The sequence below is a fragment of the Pezoporus flaviventris genome, unplaced genomic scaffold (assembly GCF_033815535.1).
Source record: "Pezoporus flaviventris isolate CSIRO_AGI_PZ_B2104156 unplaced genomic scaffold, CSIRO_AGI_Pfla_v1 ptg000009l, whole genome shotgun sequence".
NCBI lineage: Eukaryota > Metazoa > Chordata > Aves > Psittaciformes > Psittacidae > Pezoporus > Pezoporus flaviventris.
In genome coordinates, this window is record NW_026892557.1 from 4,248,291 (window position 1) to 4,268,074 (window position 19,784).

General features: G+C 48.3%; 2 protein-coding genes across 12 annotated transcripts in view; one reads left to right on the forward strand and one right to left on the reverse strand.

Moving 5' to 3' along the window:
* The window catches only part of CAMTA1 (calmodulin binding transcription activator 1), a 288,481-nt gene that overhangs the window by 234,774 nt on the left and 33,923 nt on the right, over positions 1-19,784 (reverse strand). For 8 of the 10 annotated variants that reach the window (XM_061450338.1, XM_061450328.1, XM_061450339.1 and 5 more), the window contains exon 1: positions 1,337-1,468. The exons of 1 other annotated variant lie outside the window; for it this stretch is intronic. The gene's annotated coding sequence lies outside the window, so the exon portion shown is untranslated. Of the gene's footprint in view, positions 1-1,336; positions 1,469-1,644; positions 1,649-19,784 lie in introns of those variants that run through there. One more of the 10 variants, XM_061450332.1, reaches the window with a different exon arrangement.
* DNAJC11 (DnaJ heat shock protein family (Hsp40) member C11) lies at positions 1,453-16,468 on the forward strand. 2 transcript variants are annotated; one of them, XM_061450352.1, is made up of 16 exons: positions 1,453-1,609; positions 4,449-4,578; positions 5,326-5,399; positions 6,548-6,649; positions 10,394-10,522; positions 11,147-11,269; positions 11,466-11,539; positions 12,177-12,366; positions 12,708-12,793; positions 13,209-13,325; positions 14,066-14,221; positions 14,498-14,567; positions 14,677-14,734; positions 15,329-15,471; positions 15,893-16,022; positions 16,228-16,468. In XM_061450352.1, exons 1-16 carry the CDS (start codon positions 1,538-1,540, stop codon positions 16,251-16,253), a joined length of 1,680 nt encoding a protein of 559 aa, XP_061306336.1. In that variant the 5' UTR covers positions 1,453-1,537; the 3' UTR covers positions 16,254-16,468. The 2 variants fall into 2 exon arrangements, with proteins under 2 accessions (XP_061306336.1, XP_061306337.1); XM_061450353.1 differs by lacking the exon at positions 1,453-1,609 and adding an exon at positions 1,791-1,941.

Below are 19,784 nucleotides of genomic sequence, written 5' to 3' on the forward strand. Positions count from 1 at the left end.
AGCTCTTTCTACATGCTTAGAAAGCACAGCTCGTATTTAGCTCCCCAAAGTCGTATTTCCCTCCTGTAGCTCCCTGCCAAGATCTGTGGACCGTTCCCAAAAGTTTTCCCTGGATCCCTGGTGGCACACATAGAACAGTGGCCAGAGCTGGCAATGAGTGCTGCAGCCGGGGAGGGATCCGGTAACACAGCTCCGAGGGCCACACAACTCCTGAATCCCACCAGGATCCCATCAGACAGACCCATTTCTAGGTGGTTTCCCAGTTTCTGTGTTCTCAGCCCTCCACCTCACTGTGAGCAGAGAGGAACTTCTGTAACACGACTAATACTTCCATGTTAACTACTCGTGGATTGGAAAACAACTTATTAAATATTAAACCACTCCTGTTTTCAAACAAAAGTTACATGAAGATCAAATCCAAAACAGATCAGTTGAGTGTTGGGATGGGAAAATACCGCTTCAGCTTCATTTACAGAGTGTACTGGTGCTAGTGAGAGGTCCTCAACCGCTGCTCCTTTAGGACAGCAGTACTCCAACATCACTAGCATCCCCTACACAAACATCACATCTAGACACCGGGGAACATTCTCCCTCTAGCTTTATTTTAAAGCCAGGAAAGGTTTTAACTCCTTATGGCAGCAATAAAGCCAGTTAACACTGAGACCTGTCAGCGTGCTCTGTAAGGCGGCACGGGCTGGAGCACAGACCGGGAACCCCTTCTACGAGCAACTGTCTGCTCGCCACACTTCGGGGCATTTCCCTCTATTTCTCTACCGGGCACGACTCGCCGAGTGCCCTCTCGTGGCGAGCCCACCGCCAAGACCGTGCTCTTGGAGCACAAACCCTGCGGCCACGTTCTCTGTGGTGAAAAGCCAAAGCAGCTCCATTTCTCCTGGTGCCAAACGAGCCCTGAACCTGAGGCGGGGGCCTAGCTCCCCGCCAGCGGGCTCCTCAGGGCTGAGGTAGCCCGTGCAACCCCGATCTGACCGGACAAGGCTGCATGGGACACCCTGTGAAAGCCGGGAGCTGCTCAGGGGACCGAGACACAGCAAGGCTCAGGAATCACCCGGGTTGTGCCGGGCAGCGCCTGCAGCACCTCAGCAACGCGGAAAAGGGCCGCTCACCCAGGCAGGCCACCAGACACACACCCCACACCCCCCCAACCGGGGACAGAGGCGCTGAGGGGAGCGGGAAACACCCCAGTGCGCAGCACACAGCCCCGCTCCCGACGGGGGCCCGGACCCACCGGTCCCGCGCAGGCTCCCGCAGCCCCGGCAGCCGGAGCGGATCCCGGCCCAACCGGGCCGAGCCGAGCCGGACCACACCGAGCACTCACCGCGCGTCCCGCGCCCGCCGCTGCCTCGCCTCACGGCGCTCTGGGCGGGACCAGCCCGCGCATGCGCAAATATCACAGCGCATCCGAGCGCATGCGCGGGCTCTCTCAATCCTCCGCGCCACTGGGGGGCGCGGCAGCGCTCCTTTCCCGCCTCTGAGCACGCCCAGCCGCGCTAGCGGCGTGAGGTGAGAGGTCGGGAAGATGGCGGCGGCCTTGGCGGAGGAGGTGCCGGACAACGAGGACTACTACGCGCTGCTCAACGTGCGGCGGGAGGTGCGGCGGGGCCTGGCGGGGGGAAACCGCCGCGAGCCGGGCCGGGCCGGGCCGGGGCAGCGCGGGCCGTGACCCCCGTGCCCGCGGGGCAGGCCGGGCCGCGTCCTCAGAGCGTCCCTGTGGCGGGCGGCAGCGGGCGTGAGGCGGCCCCGGTTTGGTGCTCGCCGCGCTCCCGGTGGCTCGGAGGGAGCCTGGTCCGTGCAGGACGCTGTTGTCTCTGGGTCTTTGCGGTTTGCTCGGTGCCGTGTGCGCCTTCCCAATGCCCCGTAGTGGAAACAGCCGCAGAGCAGCGGGAGGATGCGGGGTCCTCGGTGTGGCCGAGATTAAATGAGGTGTGAACTCGTGCAGCTGCGTTGTAGTGCAGGTGTTTGGCTGTTAGAGGTAATTATTGTTTTAATAGCAGTACTAAAAACGTCAGCCAGATGTATAAAATGTGTATTAATGTATCGATATGTATCAATGTATCAATAGTTCATTCTACTGAATGCAAGAGCGCTCTATATATGTGTATATATCTATATATATATATGTACTGTGTGCATGTGTGTATAAACAGACTTCACTTTTTCCAGCATGTCAGACTAGGTGTTAGCAAGGGGAATGGCTTTAACCTGCCAGAGGAGAGACTGAGATGAGCTCTTAGGCAGAAGCTCTTCCCTGTGAGGGTGCTGAGGCGCTGGCACAGGGTGCCCAGAGAAGCTGTGGCTGCCCCATCCCTGGCAGTGTTCAAGGCCAGGTTGGACACAGGGGCTTGGAGCGAGCTGCTCCAGTGGAAGGGGTCCCTGCCTGTGGCAGGGGTTGGAGCTGGAGGAGCTTTAAGGTCTCTTCAACCCAAACCAGTCTGTGGTTCTATGAGTTTGAGCTGCAGAAGGGTTTTACTGAAGTGCTGTTACTGTGTGTAATCGGAGTTGTGGAAATCCCCATTTCCAAGGGGAAAGTGTCTGACAGTGGCTCCATTTGCAGAACTCCCTGATGCCCTGCAGAGCACTGAGCTGTCTTTAGAAAACTCTGTGTTTCACTCACTGAAATCCAGCGGCCGGTTGGCAGCATCTGTATCTCACCCTCCTGCAGTGTGCAGCCATGGAGGTTGAAAGAGAGGCAGGAACCACGCAAGCATTGCAACTACCTGGGAGGTTAAAAGAGAAGGCCTATCAAAGCCGACAGTTCTTTGGCAGACCAGAAAAGGCAGGTTTGGTCAGCAGGGACCTGGAAACCAAGCTAAAATGGTCTTCAAGGGAGCGATTCCAACTGAGAGTAGTAGTAGCTGCTGTGTTAATTACCCCTTGCTAATTAAATTCAGTAGTACTACTCCGTGCAGCAGTGGAATGCAGCACGCTCACATTTCCATGTGCTGAGCCAGCCTGGTGTGATGCAGCAGCTTAAAATACCAGTGAACCCTGAGCCTTGCCGTGCCACTGCTCTGTGTGCATGGCATGGTTCATCTTCCATAGATTCCAAGGCACTAAAGCCATGCTGACGTGTTTGAGGTGTTAAATGAAGCCATTTGGGCCCCGAGTAGGCAGATGGGACACCTTTGAATTGTGCCTGTGGATTTTGGTAATGAAAATGTAACTTATATGTGATTATTCCTGACTCACACATTTCACTGCAGCTTGAGAGGATGTCAGGATTCCTTCAGCGGTTCCTAAGAGGCTATTGCTCATGAAATATTGAACCAGTGACCCGAGCTATTCAATGATGATGAAATGCCCAAGCTAATGTTTTATTGAACGTGACATCTATGAAAAATGAAACTGCTCATTTCTATTAGATAATCAATAGCACATTAAACCATTTATCATTAATTTGATTAAAGAAGGCTGTCTTAGGCCCATACATCCCCCCGCTTTCCCAGCCGAGTTTAAATTCTATGTCTGAGAAAGCACAAGGTAATAAGAAGAAAAAAAGCCGATCTGTAGCTATCCTTGCTGTCTTGAGGCCAGCAAATTTGGCAGGTATTTTGCTGTATCATTTAGAAACATTAACTTGAAATAGCACAAATGTGCAGAGAAAACATTTATTCTAAGCTGTCCTCAAAATCAAATGGATTTCTATCTTTGGTGCACAAATTTCTTTGATGAAAACCCATGTTCTGCTTACCGTGGATTGGGGAAAAAGGTCTTACTTTAAGAAAGGAGCTTTGGGGCCTTTTATTTGCACAGTGAAAGTGTGGAAACTGTAAAAGCCTCAATTGCTGAAGAGCATTAAGAGTAAATGGAATATGTGTCTTTAAAGTCTGCTCTCAAAAGTGTTTTCTGGGTGCCCCCTCCTCGCTGGTGTATTCCTGTCCCTCTAAGCCCTGCTGTAGCAGAGGGGTGGTGTTTCCTTGCAGGAGGCCGGCAGGTCCCTGTTGTGTTTCAGTTACGGTGCTCTGTGCGTGCCTCCTGGCACAGCAAAGTAGTTTCTTGTTCCCCGTGCCCAGGGAAGGTTATTGCATTGATTCTGAAAGAGCCATCACAAATACATTTCCATCACATGTCTTTGGAAGGAGGCTGGATGATTTTATTTTCTCTTGTTCTGCATTGAACTGAGGAGACAGTAGTTGCCTAATGAAAATGAGGTATGTTTCTTGGGGTTTTATACTTAACTTTTCATACCTAGGTAAGCGCTGCTGAGCTATTGCTGTCATTTGTTGCCCTGTAAGTAGTGTGGACAATACTGGTGAACATAAGTGAACGTTTTACTGCCTCATGTAATGACACAAAAGTTCACTCCTCATTTTGCATCAGTAGAAGCAGTGTAATGGGCTGCTGGGCTTCTCTTTTAGGGCTGATCTTGAGCATGGGCTTTTTCAGGTACCTTTGGTTGTGCTTTAATTGAGTTTCACTGCTCTCCTCAGGCCTCCCAGGAGGAGCTGAAGGCCGCCTACCGCCGGCTATGCATGCTCTACCACCCTGACAAGCACAGGGACCCGGAGCTCAAGACACAGGCGGAGCGGCTCTTCAACCTCGTGCACCAGGCCTACGAAGGTCAGTGGAAGTCTGGAGCTGGCAGAAACTGTGTTCAGGGGTTTTTAGCAGGAGGGCTGTGTCTCCATGCTTCTTGAGGAAGATCTGTAATATTCCAAAGTCATAATTAAATTTGCTGACACTTAGCGATGCTTTGTTTCCTCTCAGAGGAAATCAGAGGAACAATGCATGACAAAAGCAATGGCTTTCTGAGAGATTCAAACTCCACATGCATTTGTGCACTTCCCCTGTAGCTGATGTTGGGCAAGGCATGACCTGCTTATGGAAGTGCCTTCTTTAGTGTTTGGCATGTCCCACCTGTTTGGACTGGGTGGGAAAGGGTCAGTGGACAGGGATGACGATGGAGATCACAGACCAGAGACTAGGCAGAGGTGGGTGTCAATCCTCCACAGGGTTTGCAGAGACTGCTATCATGGAATTGCTAATAGTGCTATTGATTTTAGAGGGCTTGCGTCACCCTTCCATCAGAGGAAACAACCTTAAAACCCCCTCTGCATATTCAGTCAGTCTGCATGTCTCCCGTGTTTTCTTCACTTTCTGATTTTAGAAGTAAGAAAGAAACCCCCAAACCAGTAATTTGCTGGGGGAAAAGTCAGTGTGTCCTGTTAATACACATGGAACTTAATGTAAAAATTGGATGAGCAACATGTTTCCAGGATCTGTGCTTGAACTGCAAATAACACTAGAGTGTTGGTCTGAGAAGACCAAACACTGAGTTCTCTCCTCTCTTCTGATTTTAACTTGCAGTGCTTAGTGATCCACAGACCAGAGCCATCTATGACATATATGGGAGGAGAGGACTGGAAATGGAAGGATGGGAGGTGAGAGAAATGTAGCACCTTATGGGCAGTGGAATCGACTAAACTCACCTTTATCTGATATTCTGTTCTATCGAGCTGCACTGACACCTCGATGGTAACAAATGCCTGTTTGTTTGCAGGCATCCTTGTTCAGTTATTTCTGTCTCTGCTGCAACACCGTGATGGATTTTCAAAGAATACTTCAGGGTTTCACTTGACAAGAGAACAATAAGCCTGACATTCAGAGTTCCCTAATAGGATATTACCGTGACAGGCAACATCTTTGTCTGAGATAGATGTGTTGTTGTTGTCCATTGAGTCTCATCTTTTTTCTCTGAAATCCTTTTTTTCCAGCCTTAGCTGCCTCTGAGTTTGAAATTACTTTTTCTTTCTGGGCTTTTTGGGGTTGGATTTTTTGTTATTATTATTTGGGTTTTATGGGCTTTGAAAGAGAGCTTGTCCACTTGTGGCTTTCCTGTTAAGTCCTCTTGTTACCTTCTGCCAGTCGTAGTTGATTGCACAAAGCTGCTTGCTGCAGAATCATGTTGTACTGGGTCAGGTCAGTACCAAGGTCAAGTTCAGAGTTAGTAGCAAGAAATGTGGAGCAGTGGCAGCATGTAACAGTTTTGAGCTGCTTGTGACAGACTCGATCGTGTTCTGAAAAGGCAAATCCAATACTCTTTCTATCCATACCTAGAGCCTTACCTGTTTTAAATCCCTTATTTCCCTGAGCCATGTAAGGTAAACAGTGTAGCCTAAAATCCCAAATCTCTCAATCAGTTACCTTAGGGCAGAAACTTTCAGTCATTCTCATTTTTGTGTCTACACCTAGCAGAGAAGTTAACAGAGCTGTTGGCAGTGGCTGTGCTGCAGTATCTTGTACTTGTGGTTTGAAAGCTTTTTGGCTTGTTTTGTCAAGGGAATAGAAATAACAAGATCACTTTCCCTTCTCTCAAAGCATGGGGGTTTCTCTCGTGCCTGCCATTTGATATGGCCCAAGTTTTTGCTTCCAAACTCTGAGCATTGGGGTCCTTGCAAGAGTGGCTTACAGTAGAAGCAGGGCAACACGTTAGAGCACAGCAGGTCAGTGGGGCTCATCCCATTAGAAGGGCGATGCCCTGAACATCCTGTCTCTGGTAATCTCTGGGGTTTCATTTCTTTCTGAGCAGGTTGTGGAAAGGAAGAGAACTCCAGCTGAAATCAGGGAAGAATTTGAGCGTTTGCAGAGAGAGAGGGAAGAGAGAAGACTGCAGCAGCGAACTAATCCAAAGGTAAGGAAAGACTTCATCCTTGTCTGAGGAGTGAATCTGTAAATCATTACGGATATGCAGGGTGTGATGAGCCTAGGTGAGGGGCTGTAGTAAGTAGCTACACTTAGAGAGTTACTCTTCTTTTTTTGAACACGAGTTTCTTTGGACAATGCAGGGAGAATAGCTGATTCTCTGACCAGCAGTCCTCTACTGAAAGCTCTTTTTTCTGTTGAGACGTGTGAGCAAAATATCTCTTTCAGCAGTTTCAAGAAAACAGACTTAACACTGAAACGTTTGTGATTTCTTTCCAAGTATTCCAGACAAAATGAAACTCCCTGCAGTTCCTGACAGGTTTTCCCTTGGACATGCTGGAGTGTCACAGCAGCACAGGCTGATATTCAAACACGGCTTAGAAACGAATGAAAAATGCAAGGCAGGTACCAAAGCAGCTGTGGAGCAGAACCCTTCTGCTGCAGCACCATGAGCAAAGCCAACCTGAGTAGGGCTTGGGGGCTTGCCAGTGCCACAGCTAGAGCCTGTTGGAGCATAGCTTGCTCATGTTGAGGCTCATGGAGTATTCCATTCCAGGTTGAATGTCCCTGCTGGAGATGAGGGTGATCAGGGCACAGGGTGTTCTTGGAGAGGGACAGGATTATCTCCACCTCGTGCTTTGCTGTGACTTGAGGAGTTTGACGTTTTATCCGGATGCCTTGCCGTGGCACTAAAAAACGGAGCTGCATTGTAAGCCTCAGCCTCTGAGTCCTGGGATAAAACCAGCCATCTGGGTGATAACAGCAACTGCTGACTGGCAGCCTATGGAAACGTCTCTCCAGGCAGTGTTCCTGTGGAATGGGGTAGTGCAGCTGGGATCGTTTCATACACGAGCGCAAGTTAGTTTAAATTTCCAACATTTTGTCAGGTCTATAAAACAGCTCCAGCAAAATAAAGCATTTTAACCAGGAATGTTGAGCAATAACCAGATGTAGGCAATTTGGCAGGGTTCGAATCGAGTCTTCTGTTTGCTTTTAGAGCTTTGTTTTTGCTTTCAAAGACATGCAGAAGGGTTGAAAAGTTCATTATTTGATTTGAGAAGAACTGCATTCTGTGAGGAGAAATTAAACCCTGTTATTTCCCTGCTGCAGAAGGTCAGTGCAGGTCCCTCAGGGCTTAGTCTGGCACAGCTTCTCTAAGTCACCTTCTCGAAGGTAACCCCCTAAGAAAAAAGGCAAGGAGGGGTCTGTTCTTCTCTGCCACACCTCTTAATCCCATCAGCAAAGTCTGTTTTCATGTTCACAGGACAGCAAATGCATGTAAAAGACAATCCCAGATAAGTCTGATGGTTCTATAGCCCTGTTCCCCTGCTGATCTGGTTCACAGCATGTTCTCTGTGTGCTGCTGACTTCCAGGCACAGCTTTACAGCTTTTTCCATGCTGCTCTTTCCTTGGGGAGGGCTTCTTCATTCCCAAGGGGCTGAGCAGGTGGCTGATGGGGGGCTGCGAGCAGCAGCGGTCCCCCCGCTATCATCCGGTGGCATAGGGGGGTGCTCTTGTTCTCCGGGAATATTTTTAACTTTACCATCTGCTGCTTTTCCTGTGCTTGTGCCCGAGCCAGTTCCTTTGCGGGGATCTATAGACCTCTGAGGGTGACTTCACCTGCCAGGCAGGAGGGGAGATGCCTGCATGGAGCCCACCGTTCCCCTCGGCCAAAGGTGGCTCAACACAGGACCCGCTAAGGAGCAGAGAGGGACCGGAGATGCTCCTTTCCTCTGAGTGGGTCTTTCATGGATAGGTTCAGGTGCTCTTTTTCCATTGGGAGGGATGTTTGTAGGTGTGAAAAAGGAAACTGTAAGCTTTGAATATGATTGAAAGAAAGGAGGTGCAGTGAATTTTGGGGATGTCAGTGGCCCTTGGTGCATCTTTACAAAGGGCATTGTGGTACCAATAAACACAGCACAGTAAGATGGTTTCAGTGGGGCTTTTAGTGCAAATTCTTGAGAAAGCTTTACTGCTGTTTGTATCCTGTTCTGAGTTGAAAATACCGAGTTTTCTGCCTTTGCCATTCAAATTCCTCATGCTTACTACACAGCTTAATATCCCTTCTTTAAACATGTTTAACTTGGAATTCAAAGTTGTGGACTGACAAAGGTTCTGAATGTGGTGTTCCACATGGAAAACTCTTTCTGCTCTGCCTCTGTTACAAAGATCTTGAATTTTACACTTCCTAGAATTGGGAAGCATCCAGGAAAAATGGAAATAGTCTCTCTTTTGTTAAAATAAATGCTCACTTGTTTCTAGATGCTTTTGATCCACCAATCTAGAGCACATTTGCTGGAGTCTCATTGAGTGCTGCTGGAACCTTTGTTTCTCTTTGGCTGTTTTACTCCATGCCTTTCCAGAGGGCTGGATTGCAGCGCAGGGCTGCACTCGCTACTTCCTTCACAGTTGATATTTTGCCTTTGCTTCCCTCTTGTTTTGGCCTTGATTCAAGGAACAGCAGAGCGTAGGAGAGGGCTGAAACTGAAGAAGCTGCAGCGTCTGGGAAGCAGATCCCTTGAAGGTGACTTTGCAGAGGGTTCCTGGAGAGTGGCCTTCTGCAGAAAGGGCAGGAGCTCCCTGCTGTTCAGAATCCTCTGGGGAGTGATTGCTCCTCCCCTTGTTAAAACATTTACCCAGTTTTTGCTGCCCAAGAAATCAGAAAATAAACATGGAAAAGAGGTTGGGAATCTCCGCAGGAAATAAGTAGTTGGGATTCAAAGCAGAGGGAAGTTTTGAGCCCCGTCAAACTCAGCAATTCATTCCTATATTTATGGTTCAGCATTTGATTACAGTGGGGGGAGCAAGGGATTGAAGTAAGAATTTATTCCATCCATGCTTGCACTCTGTGCATGGGGGGGTTGTACCTAAACAGCTCTTGGGTTTCTTTATACAAATAGCTCAGAGTTTATTCTGTGCTTGTGCACAGAGGGGTTTCTTTATTGCAATTGGTACATTTTCTATGAGCTGGGATGCTGTTTAATAGGTCTACAGGGAAGGTTTCCAGAGCTTCTTGAAGTTATATGACCCAGACAAGGATCTAATCGTGCCCTTCTTAAAGAAACCTGCTCTTGCAGTTCGTCTGAGCGAGCACAGCAGCAGGTAGCCAGACTGTTTAGCTGTGGCCTAGTTTTACGTAGGAATAAGCTGAGAAAGGAAATATTTACCCCTTGCTAAAAGTCTCTCTTTGTGAAGCATTTCTTCTGCTTGCAAGATATAAACTAGGAAAAAGAAAATTTTTGGCTAACAAGGACAATTGCGAGTGAATGATGCAGCTCATAACGAAGTTGTGTCAGGTAACTCCTAAGAAGAAGGAATTGAGAGGGTTTCTGGCCAAATTCCAGTGAAGAAAATTAATGTCTAAAATATATTGTTTCAACTTTAAAATACTGACAGAGCAGAGTCAGTCATGGGGGAAGAAGAAACCTGCTGTGTAAGTGTTCCACCTGCTTCTGGCATGTGTCACAGTGGAAGAGTTACCTGCTAGTGTTATGAGCTGCATTCCTGCTGGAAAACTGTCTTCTATCCAGTTTATTTCATGATTTATGTTGCTGGTTTAGGGTATTGTAATTGTTCATTTTGTTTGTCCTGTTTATGGCAGAAATGCATTTTAGAGTGGAAAAAGTGCAGAACAAGAAAAAACAACAAAAAATTTACTCGTAACCAAGGCTGGTTTGGCCTGTGTTGGGTGTTTGTTAATGCCAAGTACTTGTTTCTCTCGTCATTCCTTAGGGAACAATTAGTGTTGGAATAGATGCCACCGACCTCTTTGACCGCTACGAGGAAGAATACGAGGATGTGCCTGGGAGCAGCTTTCCCCAGATTGAGATAAACAAAATGCACATATCCCAGTCCATCGAGGTGAGGGGAGATGCTGCCTCAGGGGGAGTAGGGCCAGGCTAAGGAGGTCACAGAGGATGACACAGGGGGTTCTCATCTTGGTGTGTGGAAGGGCACGATCCCCAACAGGGATGGGAAAAGGAAGGTTCCAGCAGGGAATGTGTTGGCTGTGAGGGTCCTGCCTGCAGCAAGGCTCTGTAATGACTGAAAACACTTCTCTGGTTCTCACTGAATGTGGAGTATTTAGTGTGTGAGACTGGATGGCACCCAGCCCTTAGGGTGTGGGTAAGCAAAAGAGGGGGAGAGTTTCCTATGTTACAGAGAGCTGAAGAAGTTTAGTCAGCTGATGAGATTAGAGAGTTTGCAGCTCAGGGTCAGGGCTTCAAGGAGGTACATTGAAGATGTCTCATACTGTAAGAATTATCTCGGGTTTTGCCATGCTTGATCTTTGACTACAAAATTCAGAGCAAGTGTGGCCACATCTGGTTCAAACACTTGGGCTTAGTGAATGACAAGGAGTCAGCTGGAATGTTACCTGTCCCTGTACTTGCACTCTCTGCAGTCATGATTACATCCTTGCAGAACATGCAGTAAGTGTGTGAATCGGGCTCAGAGTGATTGGTGACAACACATTCATCTTTTCAGGCACCACTGACTGCCACGGACACAGCAATACTGTCTGGTAACCTTTCCACCCAGAATGGGAATGGAGGTGGATCGATTAATCTTGCTCTGAGACGAGTGACATCTGCCAAAGGATGGGGAGAGGTAAGAGTACTCCTTGGTCCACATAGAGTACTCCCTTGTTAAACGTATTTACATCCAATCTATTTCAGGCCACTTGGATTGGTGTTGATTTTCTTTAAGGGACTTTAGCTCTGGTTACTCAGAAGCCTGTGAAGTACTTTGTCACTGTTGTAAAAGATGTTTTCTTCTAACAATTTGGCCTTGTGCATTTCAACAGTTGGAGTTTGGAGCAGGAGACCTTCAGGGACCTCTCTTCGGTCTGAAGATATTCCGTAATCTTACACCAAAATGGTAAATATTAGGAAAATGGTCTCATGCTTAATATTGCACACTAAGGAGCTAAACGGACTGAATTCCCTACCATGTTAATTCTGGATTTGTTTTCTATCCTACAAAAAAGGTATTTCTTCTTTAGATTTCAGGTTGCTCTTTAGTGATGATCAGAATGTTTGTGTTCTTTTTGTGTTGGTGTCCTCCCTTTTCTTACTTACAGTTTAAGGAAAGTCTGTGTTCCACATCCTTTGATTTGTATTTGAAATTGTGATGATCTGTGATCATGAGCCATGATCTCACAGTGAGAGCAACAGGGGTTTGCTCTGGGGGCAGAACAAAAAACGGGGGAGCTCTTCTGGGGCTTCCATGTGTGGGATGGAGTTCCTGACAGCAAAAGAGGAGGTGATATGTCAGATTTTAGGGAAATAATGCCAAATTTGCCACTACTGTGGTGTCTGTTTACAGACCAATAAACCAGGGCCTGAGCCTGCTCCTCTGGGCTGTGCTGTGGTCAGTTTTGAGTTGTTCCTGAAGCCCTCGGGCATCATGCTCTATGCAGGGTAGCGTCTGCATGTTCAGCCAGGCTCCTGGGCAGGAAGGGATTGGAGGCCACCCTGTGTTTCATGGCTGACCAGGCTCTCCTTGTGTCTCCTAGTTTCATCACTACAAACTGTGCGCTGCAGTTCTCATCCCGTGGCATCCGCCCAGGCCTCACCACGGTCCTGGCCCGCAACCTCGACAAGAACACGATGGGGTACTTGCAGTGGCGATGGGGCATCCAGTCAGCCATGAACACCAGCATCGTGCGGGACACAAAAACCAGCCATTTCACTATGGCATTACAGGTGAGCCTCTTGGTGTACACCAGGGATGGCGATGCCACCCCTGGGAGAGAAGTGCCTCTGCTGTCCTGTCTGTGGATAAACAAGCAGTTGGTACCATTTGGTATGAACATGTGAGGTAGGGAACCAGCTGCATGACACTTTGCACCCAACATTGTCATATCTAATGCAGATCAACTCAGGTTAGGGCTAGGATACACAACACAGGCTGCAGAGATTGCAGGCTGTGACCTGTAAGTGGCAACACTTCGTTAGGTTTCTGTGCCACTGAAAGGATGAGAAAGGAAACGTGGGGAGCATTCATGAGGGTACATTTTCATATGTTTGTGCCTCTTGTATTTCAGCTGGGAATCCCCCACTCTTTCGTGATGGTCAGTTATCAGCATAAGTTTCAGGATGAGGATCAAACACGAGTGAAAGGTTCTGTCAAGTAAGTGCAGAAGAAGAAATTCACATTGCTCATGGCTGAAGGATCTGTCCTCTCCTGCTGTTGTGAGCCTCCAGCTTCTGTGGTCTTTGGGAATCTGCTTTTCATTAATCAAATCTGGTAAACACTGAAGTGAATGACTTGAAGGCTTTGCTCTGTGTGCCTTTTCAGATAAACATGTGTATGATATCTCTGTATCATCACCAGTAAGAAACCCAGGTCTCGTACTGTGTGTACTACTGTACAAGCTAAAAAGGCTGGTCTCGTCTTGCTAGGTACACACTGAATCTTCCAGTAGCCAACATGTGCTGCACACAGATGTATTTCCATGTTTTACTTGTTGGGGAATTACAGGATTCAGCAAAGAGCAATTCAAGAGTCTTCCCTGTCTTACATGGCTTTGGTTCTCTCCTTCTAGGGCGGGTTTCTTCGGGACCATAGTGGAGTACGGAGCAGAGAGGAAGATTTCCAGACACAGCATTTTAGGAGCCACCGTCAGTGTTGGTGTTCCCCAGGGAGTGTCTTTGAAAATCAAGTCAGTTCAGGTTTACAGCTCTGAGGCTGACCATAACCTGCATTATTCTGTTTCTGGCATTCAGGTGGGATTGTCCCGATCTTAGAATGAATCACTGACAGGTTGCAGGTGCCCTCTAATAACAGTAGTGCCCATTAGAAGCAATGTGTGCCCTTTGCTGGCATTACTGTAAGCTTGAGCTGCCTCTTGCAGGACCAGGGAGGGTGTGGGGACATCAAAATACTCTGAAAACACAGCTTAGAGTACGTACAGCTTAAAGGAGTGCTATGGTAAGTGGGTGGAAGATGTTATTAGTAGAAGTGGATTTAATTTCATTCCTGTTTTATAATACTGTACACAGTATATACCTGAATTAGTGACTTACTGTTAACTCACAGATGATTATGCTCTTAACATGATGCAGCTCAGAAAGTGGGGCAGAACTCGGGGGGGGTTCTGTTCTGGGTGCACTTTTAATTAGTGCCCACAGAGGGCGCGCCAGGATGCTGAAACTGCTCTGAAACGGGCTTAGTCCAGGCCATGAAAACTGGTGTTTTCTGTGTAAGTGGTGTTGTAAGAACAGCTGTCCATCTTACCATCGCTTTCTTTCAGTTTATCAGATTTTCACCTTTTTGAGCTCATCAGTCATCACTCCTTCAGTTCAGCAGTTGTTCAGCAGCATACACTGCACTAAGTATACTTAATCAAGCATATTAAACACTGCATTTCCTCTCACCTGCCACTGTTCCCTTTTGTTGCAGATTGAACAGGGCTAGCCAGACCTACTTCTTCCCTGTCCACCTGACAGATCAGCTGCTTCCCAGCGCTGTCTTCTATGCCACCGTGGGACCTCTAGTTGTCTACTTCGCCATGCATAGGCTGGTCATCAGACCCTACCTCAGGGCACAGAAGGAGAGGTGAGCTTGTGTTTTAAATTCAGAGCTGGGAAGTCCCACTCGAGTGCTTCTGGATCCAAGGTTGGGATATCCAGCTGAGGCACTGGTTTACGAGTCATCGGTACTCCTGAGCTCTGGAAGCAGAGCAGCCTTCAGCATTACCTTGAATGGTGGGGAAGAACCTTAAACCTGAGCTTGTGGGTCAGTTGTGATTGGGGTGGGTTAGCAGAAATCTGCCACTCTGGCTGCATCCCATCCACTACCTAGACCTGATGTGTGTTGACTTCCTTGCGGCAGGGAGCTGGAGAAGCAACGGGAGAGTACAGCCAGCGACATCCTTCAGAAGAAGCAGGAGGCTGAAGCTGCAGTAAGTGCTTCTCAGAACTAAGTCTCCTTGGTTCAAGGAAGCTGTTTTCTCTCCTGGCTTTTCTCTTTTGGACACTGTCTGACACTGCCTGTATTTGCTCTCGGGACAGGTCCGGTTAATGCAAGAGTCTGTCCGGAGGATAATTGAAGCAGAGGAAGCCAGAATGGGTAAAGATTACACCACCATTTTCTTGTGCCCTAAATGTGGAGAGAGGAAGGAGCAGTGCAAAGGCTGGGTGGTTGAGAGGGCAAATGCAAGGTTTCATTTCCACTCCTAATGAAGCACAGCATAATTGCTGTTGCACATGTAGTTCCACTAGGATTCGGCTTATGGTGCCTGAGCTTAGTAGGGATCCACTGAATCTTACCTTGGGCCATGCTGTGAGGTAGATCCAACAGACTGAAGACAACAGTCTGGATTCACCTCACCACAAGAGAAGTGTGTGTATAAATGTGCAAGAGTGATAATCTGAAGTTCAGTTTGCTAACAGTTTCCAAGAAGATGTTCTAAAGTGAACTGACATCCCTTTGTATTGTCACATCAATGTGGCACTGAAGTAGTGTCATTCTGTCCTAGTGCTGATTGCTAACGAACACCCAAGTAGAAATGTTCTTTTCTCTTGAGAAGCAGGGGTCCAGGCAAGGAGGATTCAGATAGCATTGAAAGCAAGAGGAAATGCTGGGGTGTTCTTTTCATGGGGGGGTCTGCCTCGTGGGCAGTGGGAAGCCGCTCACCACATCTGTGATTTCATGTGACTCCAGGTTTGATTGTGGTGAACGCCTGGTACGGGAAGTTTGTGAATGACAACAGCAGGAAGAATGAGAAGGTGAAAGTAATAGATGTGACAGTGCCCCTGCAGTGCTTGGTGAAAGACTCTAAACTCATCCTCACAGAGGCATCCAAGGTACGAGGCTGTTCTGTCAAAGGCCAGGCTCGGGGGCTTGGGTGTGCGACTCAGCATTCCCATTGAACCAAAGGCTGTGCTGCTAGGGGATTTCTCCCATGTGCTGAAGCCAGTGCCTAGACCAACTTACAGAAGCCATTGACATACCAAGTGTTATGAACCTCCAGGAGCTTCTGTTTCTCTGGGCATTTCCAGTGCCAAAGAAACAGCATCTCTATTTTCGATGTGAGACTGTGTGTTACAGACTCTGGGCTGTAACAACGCCCTGATTCGCTCCTGTCTGCATTTAGTTCCTTACCTCATTGGTAACAAGCTCCTTTTTTAATGATGCCTCATTCCGGCATTAATAAATGACTTTGTTCAGCTGAAGAGCTGTGGAAGTCCATTCCCTGATGCTCACTGTGTCCTTCTCTGGTTCAAGGCTGGGCTGCCAGGTTTCTACGACCCCTGTGTGGGTGAGGAGAAGAGTTTGAAAGTGCTTTATCAGTTCCGAGGAGTTCTGCACCAAGTGATGGCAGCTGACAACGAGGCCCTTAGGATACCAAAGCAATGTAAGTAGCAAGCACTGCTCTGCTTCTTCCTTTGGCAATCAGTAGAGGATTGCTTCAGCCCTGTGTGGTGAAGCGCACAGAACTGGGGTTCAGTTACTGGCTAAAGGGCACACACCTCTCTTTACTCTGTGGCTGGTGGTGGGTTCAAGCTGGGGTGTCTCGCCCACCAGAAGGGGTGTATCCATGTGTTGTTCTCACCCAACAGCTCACAGAATCGATGCTGATGGCTAATCCGGTGCCAGCGTGTGTCCATAACGGTACCTGGGTCAATGGAAACCACAACCTCCCCCTGGACACCGCAAGTTTGAACAGAGACATTCTTATTTTTAACTACCCATATAGCAGGTGGTGTCCTACCAGTTCTGAGAACCTGCTTCTCCAGGTGGCTCCACGGCAATACTGCTCTGAATTGTGGCTCAGTAACCAATAAAGCAACGTGGCTCTGACTGCGCAGTGCTTTGTGCTGAGGGTGCGCGAGCGGGCACCGAGCACCACCCGTCCTGCAGCCACCCCTCCTGCTGCCATCTGGCCACGGCCTATCTCCTTGCAGGGAGCAGGGAAGACGACCTGTTCTCCACATACTTCCTGGGGTAGGTAACGCCTTTTTCTGCTCCTGAGGGGGAGTTAAGTTCTCTGGCCACCACCTGGAATTCCTTTGTGTAAATCCTTTTGTTGGGAAGAGGACAGAGATCATGTGCGTCTCAAATCTGCATTTGAGGTGTTCTTGTTAAGAACAAGTATGTTTGGAATCAAGTTCTTTGCCTTTTGTAGTAAAGAGGAGCTCTTCAGCTGCTCGTTTCACACTGCTATTCCAGACAAGGACACAGGCTGGAATAGCCTTATTAATTCTTCTGCCACTTAGAATCATGCACTATCAGGGTTTTCAGTAGAGGAATGCAAGTGGGAAGAAGGACAGCAATTCATTTAATTTGATTCTGGTGCTGCAACTGTCTCTTCCCATCTAATTTATTTCTAGGGAAAAGAGGAATGTAGTTTACACTACTACTGTCTGGGCAGTGCAGCGTGGCTCTGACAGTTACTGCCAGAGATCATTCCCTGACACATACCTGGCCCCTGCTTCGGTGCAGCTGTGGTTCCCTTTGCTCAACTCAGTGTGACAGGAGAATTTGCTCTGGGCAATCTGGCTTGAGCCAGTCTGAAAGAGATGCTCCCCCCTCTAAGAACAAGTTCATACAACAAAGGGGTGTTCAGGTGTTTTTATTAAGAACAAAACTCTTCAGTTGTGACCAGCTCCTGGTGCAGGACTTTATTTTGCTTGCCACCAGTGTTCTGTTCATCTGAAATCAAATGTAAAATGTGCAATAAATTATACTCAGCTGAAAAGTAGCCCACATTCCCTTTGCATCTGGAGGATGCTCTTGAAAACCAAGTCCTGAGAGGTGAGGGTTTTGAGTTCTGTAGCACCCTTGTCACGTCCTGCTGATGGACCTCTCTGATGGCTTGCATGTGCAACAGCTGAACTGGAATGAGAAATTCCTCTTTCATGTCCTGTCACTGCATGAAGTCTGTGGCCAAGAGTAAGAGCCAGCCTGTAGTGACTAGGACATGGCACAGTACTCCCAGGAGGAGGACTGAGAGTTGTGTTTTGTATAAGCAAGTGCAAAATAGCAACAACACATTTACTGCTAATTACAAAGAGGAATCTCAGCCTGGCCCTGTGTCTGTCACAGCAAGGACAGTGGGGAGGGTTCTCATGAAAAAGGTTTGCACAATAAAACAATTGTCCCTGTTTCTGACAGCTTCCTGAGGTAGTTTCTGCTGTTACAAGTGTCTGCTTGCAGAGTCTGCATTAAAATGTAGAGAGCCAGCATTGTGATTCTGAAAGCTGCTTTGGTACTTGAGATGCCCCATGGTGTTTCTACACTTGAAAATTAACATTTCTGAGGGGCAGAGCACATTGTTCCTGCTCCAGCCATTATGTCCTGTAATAGAGAAGCATCTTCTGGTACAAACTGCAGGATGCCATAGAAAGGGAGGTGACACATCCGTCTGTAACAGAGCCAGAACTGCTTCAGGTACCTGAACAAGGGGCAGGGAACACATGCTCATCTTTTCAGCCAGAGCCTCTGTGCAAGGGACAGATGAACCTTAACTTTGTACTTTGAACACCTGAATTTACAGCTCTTGTTAAAGTAAAATCCCTCACAATACCAACAGGAGCCTTCCCCCGTGCCCTGCTGAACATGATGAGATGTAGCTTGTTTTGTCCTGCCAGATCACCCCCAAGGATTCAGCTCTTGCTTTTCCCCTCCGTTCAGGTACCATGAGTGCCCTTCCCCACCTGTAAAGCTGCTGCAGCACGTTTTCTGCAGCACTTCAAGCCCTCCTCATGGTGTTTGTAGCCGTCGAGTGCCGCTGAGCTGTGCTAATGCGTGGAGTCTGTGCCCCATCCTGCCCATCTCCTCCTCGGTGACAGGTCTGGGGTCGGTCTCTCCTGCTGAACACACTCCAGCCACCTCCTCCTCCCCTCATTTCCTACCAGTGCACAGTTTGAAAGCGACTCTAAGGACAGCAGCCACTGCTTTCACTACCACCATTTCTGCTCTCTGAGAAGCTGCCATTTTACAGCTGCAGCTCCTCTGGGGCCTCTGTTTAGCCCAAAATTACAGCTAGAATGAAAATAGAAGCTATAACCAACCAGAGATTGGCTTCTACTATGATCCAGTGCCATGTCTAAAGGGTCGAGCCATCTTTTACCCTTGCCATGGTCTAAGGCTGCTGCTCTGAGCATGGCTGGCTGAGCATGTACATGAGCTGAGGTGGCACCGGTACCCCTTGGGTGGGTTGGGGGCCTCAGTGCCAACCCCACAGCAGGACCGGGGGCCGTCGCTCCCACAATCTACCTTGTAACAGAGCCTGTGCAAGGAGGGGTGGGGACACCCATCAGTACATGAGAGGTGTCTGCAGCACTTCCCATCCCTACCTGGCTCTGTGTACCGCTCAGGGAGGAGCGCTTGAGGCATCACGTCCTGCAGCCACCCGGCACAACTGCTCCACGCACCGGTAAATCATAACAGCAGAGTCCTGAGTTTGGAATAAAACAGAATCATTGTTCACTTGTTTCACAGATAAGAGGGGGGAAAAAAAATGGTTCATTAAAACAGTTTTAATGAAAAAATAAAGTTCTGAATTAAACTATAATTATACATGGCTGAAAGTGATCAACTAAAAGAATGGAGATGTTACTTGTTTGTTTCTCTCTGCTGATATTGTAACGTGCTGGACTTGTCAGACACCATCCAAGGGGATAAATCTGGAAAGGTAACAGAACAAGAGTCAGTCACATTGATTAGTATCGAACCTCAGGGGAAAAGAGCCAGTTCTCTGGGCAGTTCGCCACTTCTCCTGTCAGAGCTCCAGGAACCCGTTCCGCCGAGGTCCAGCTGAGCTGCAGACACGCTGTAAACACAGGGATGGCAACTTTCAGAGCAGGTCTGACCCTCGTGCAGCTCACGACCGGCATCGCCCGAAGCCTTTCTGTTGGCAGAGTGAAACCGCAGCATTTGAGAACTTTGGTTATTTTGCGGGCTGGAAAGAGCAGTCGGGGGCAAGTCTTTGGCAAACTCCTCAGTGGTTCCGTGCAGCTTCTCAAGGACACCACACCACGGTCATAAGGTCTCACAGGAGCTGGTTTCAGAACCCAGAGGCAGTCGGTGCGGCTTGGTGGAACGGGGTTTGGACGTAGAAGCAGGTCAGAAGCAGCTGGGCATGGTGCAGTTCCTGTTCTGCCCCAGGCTGTCA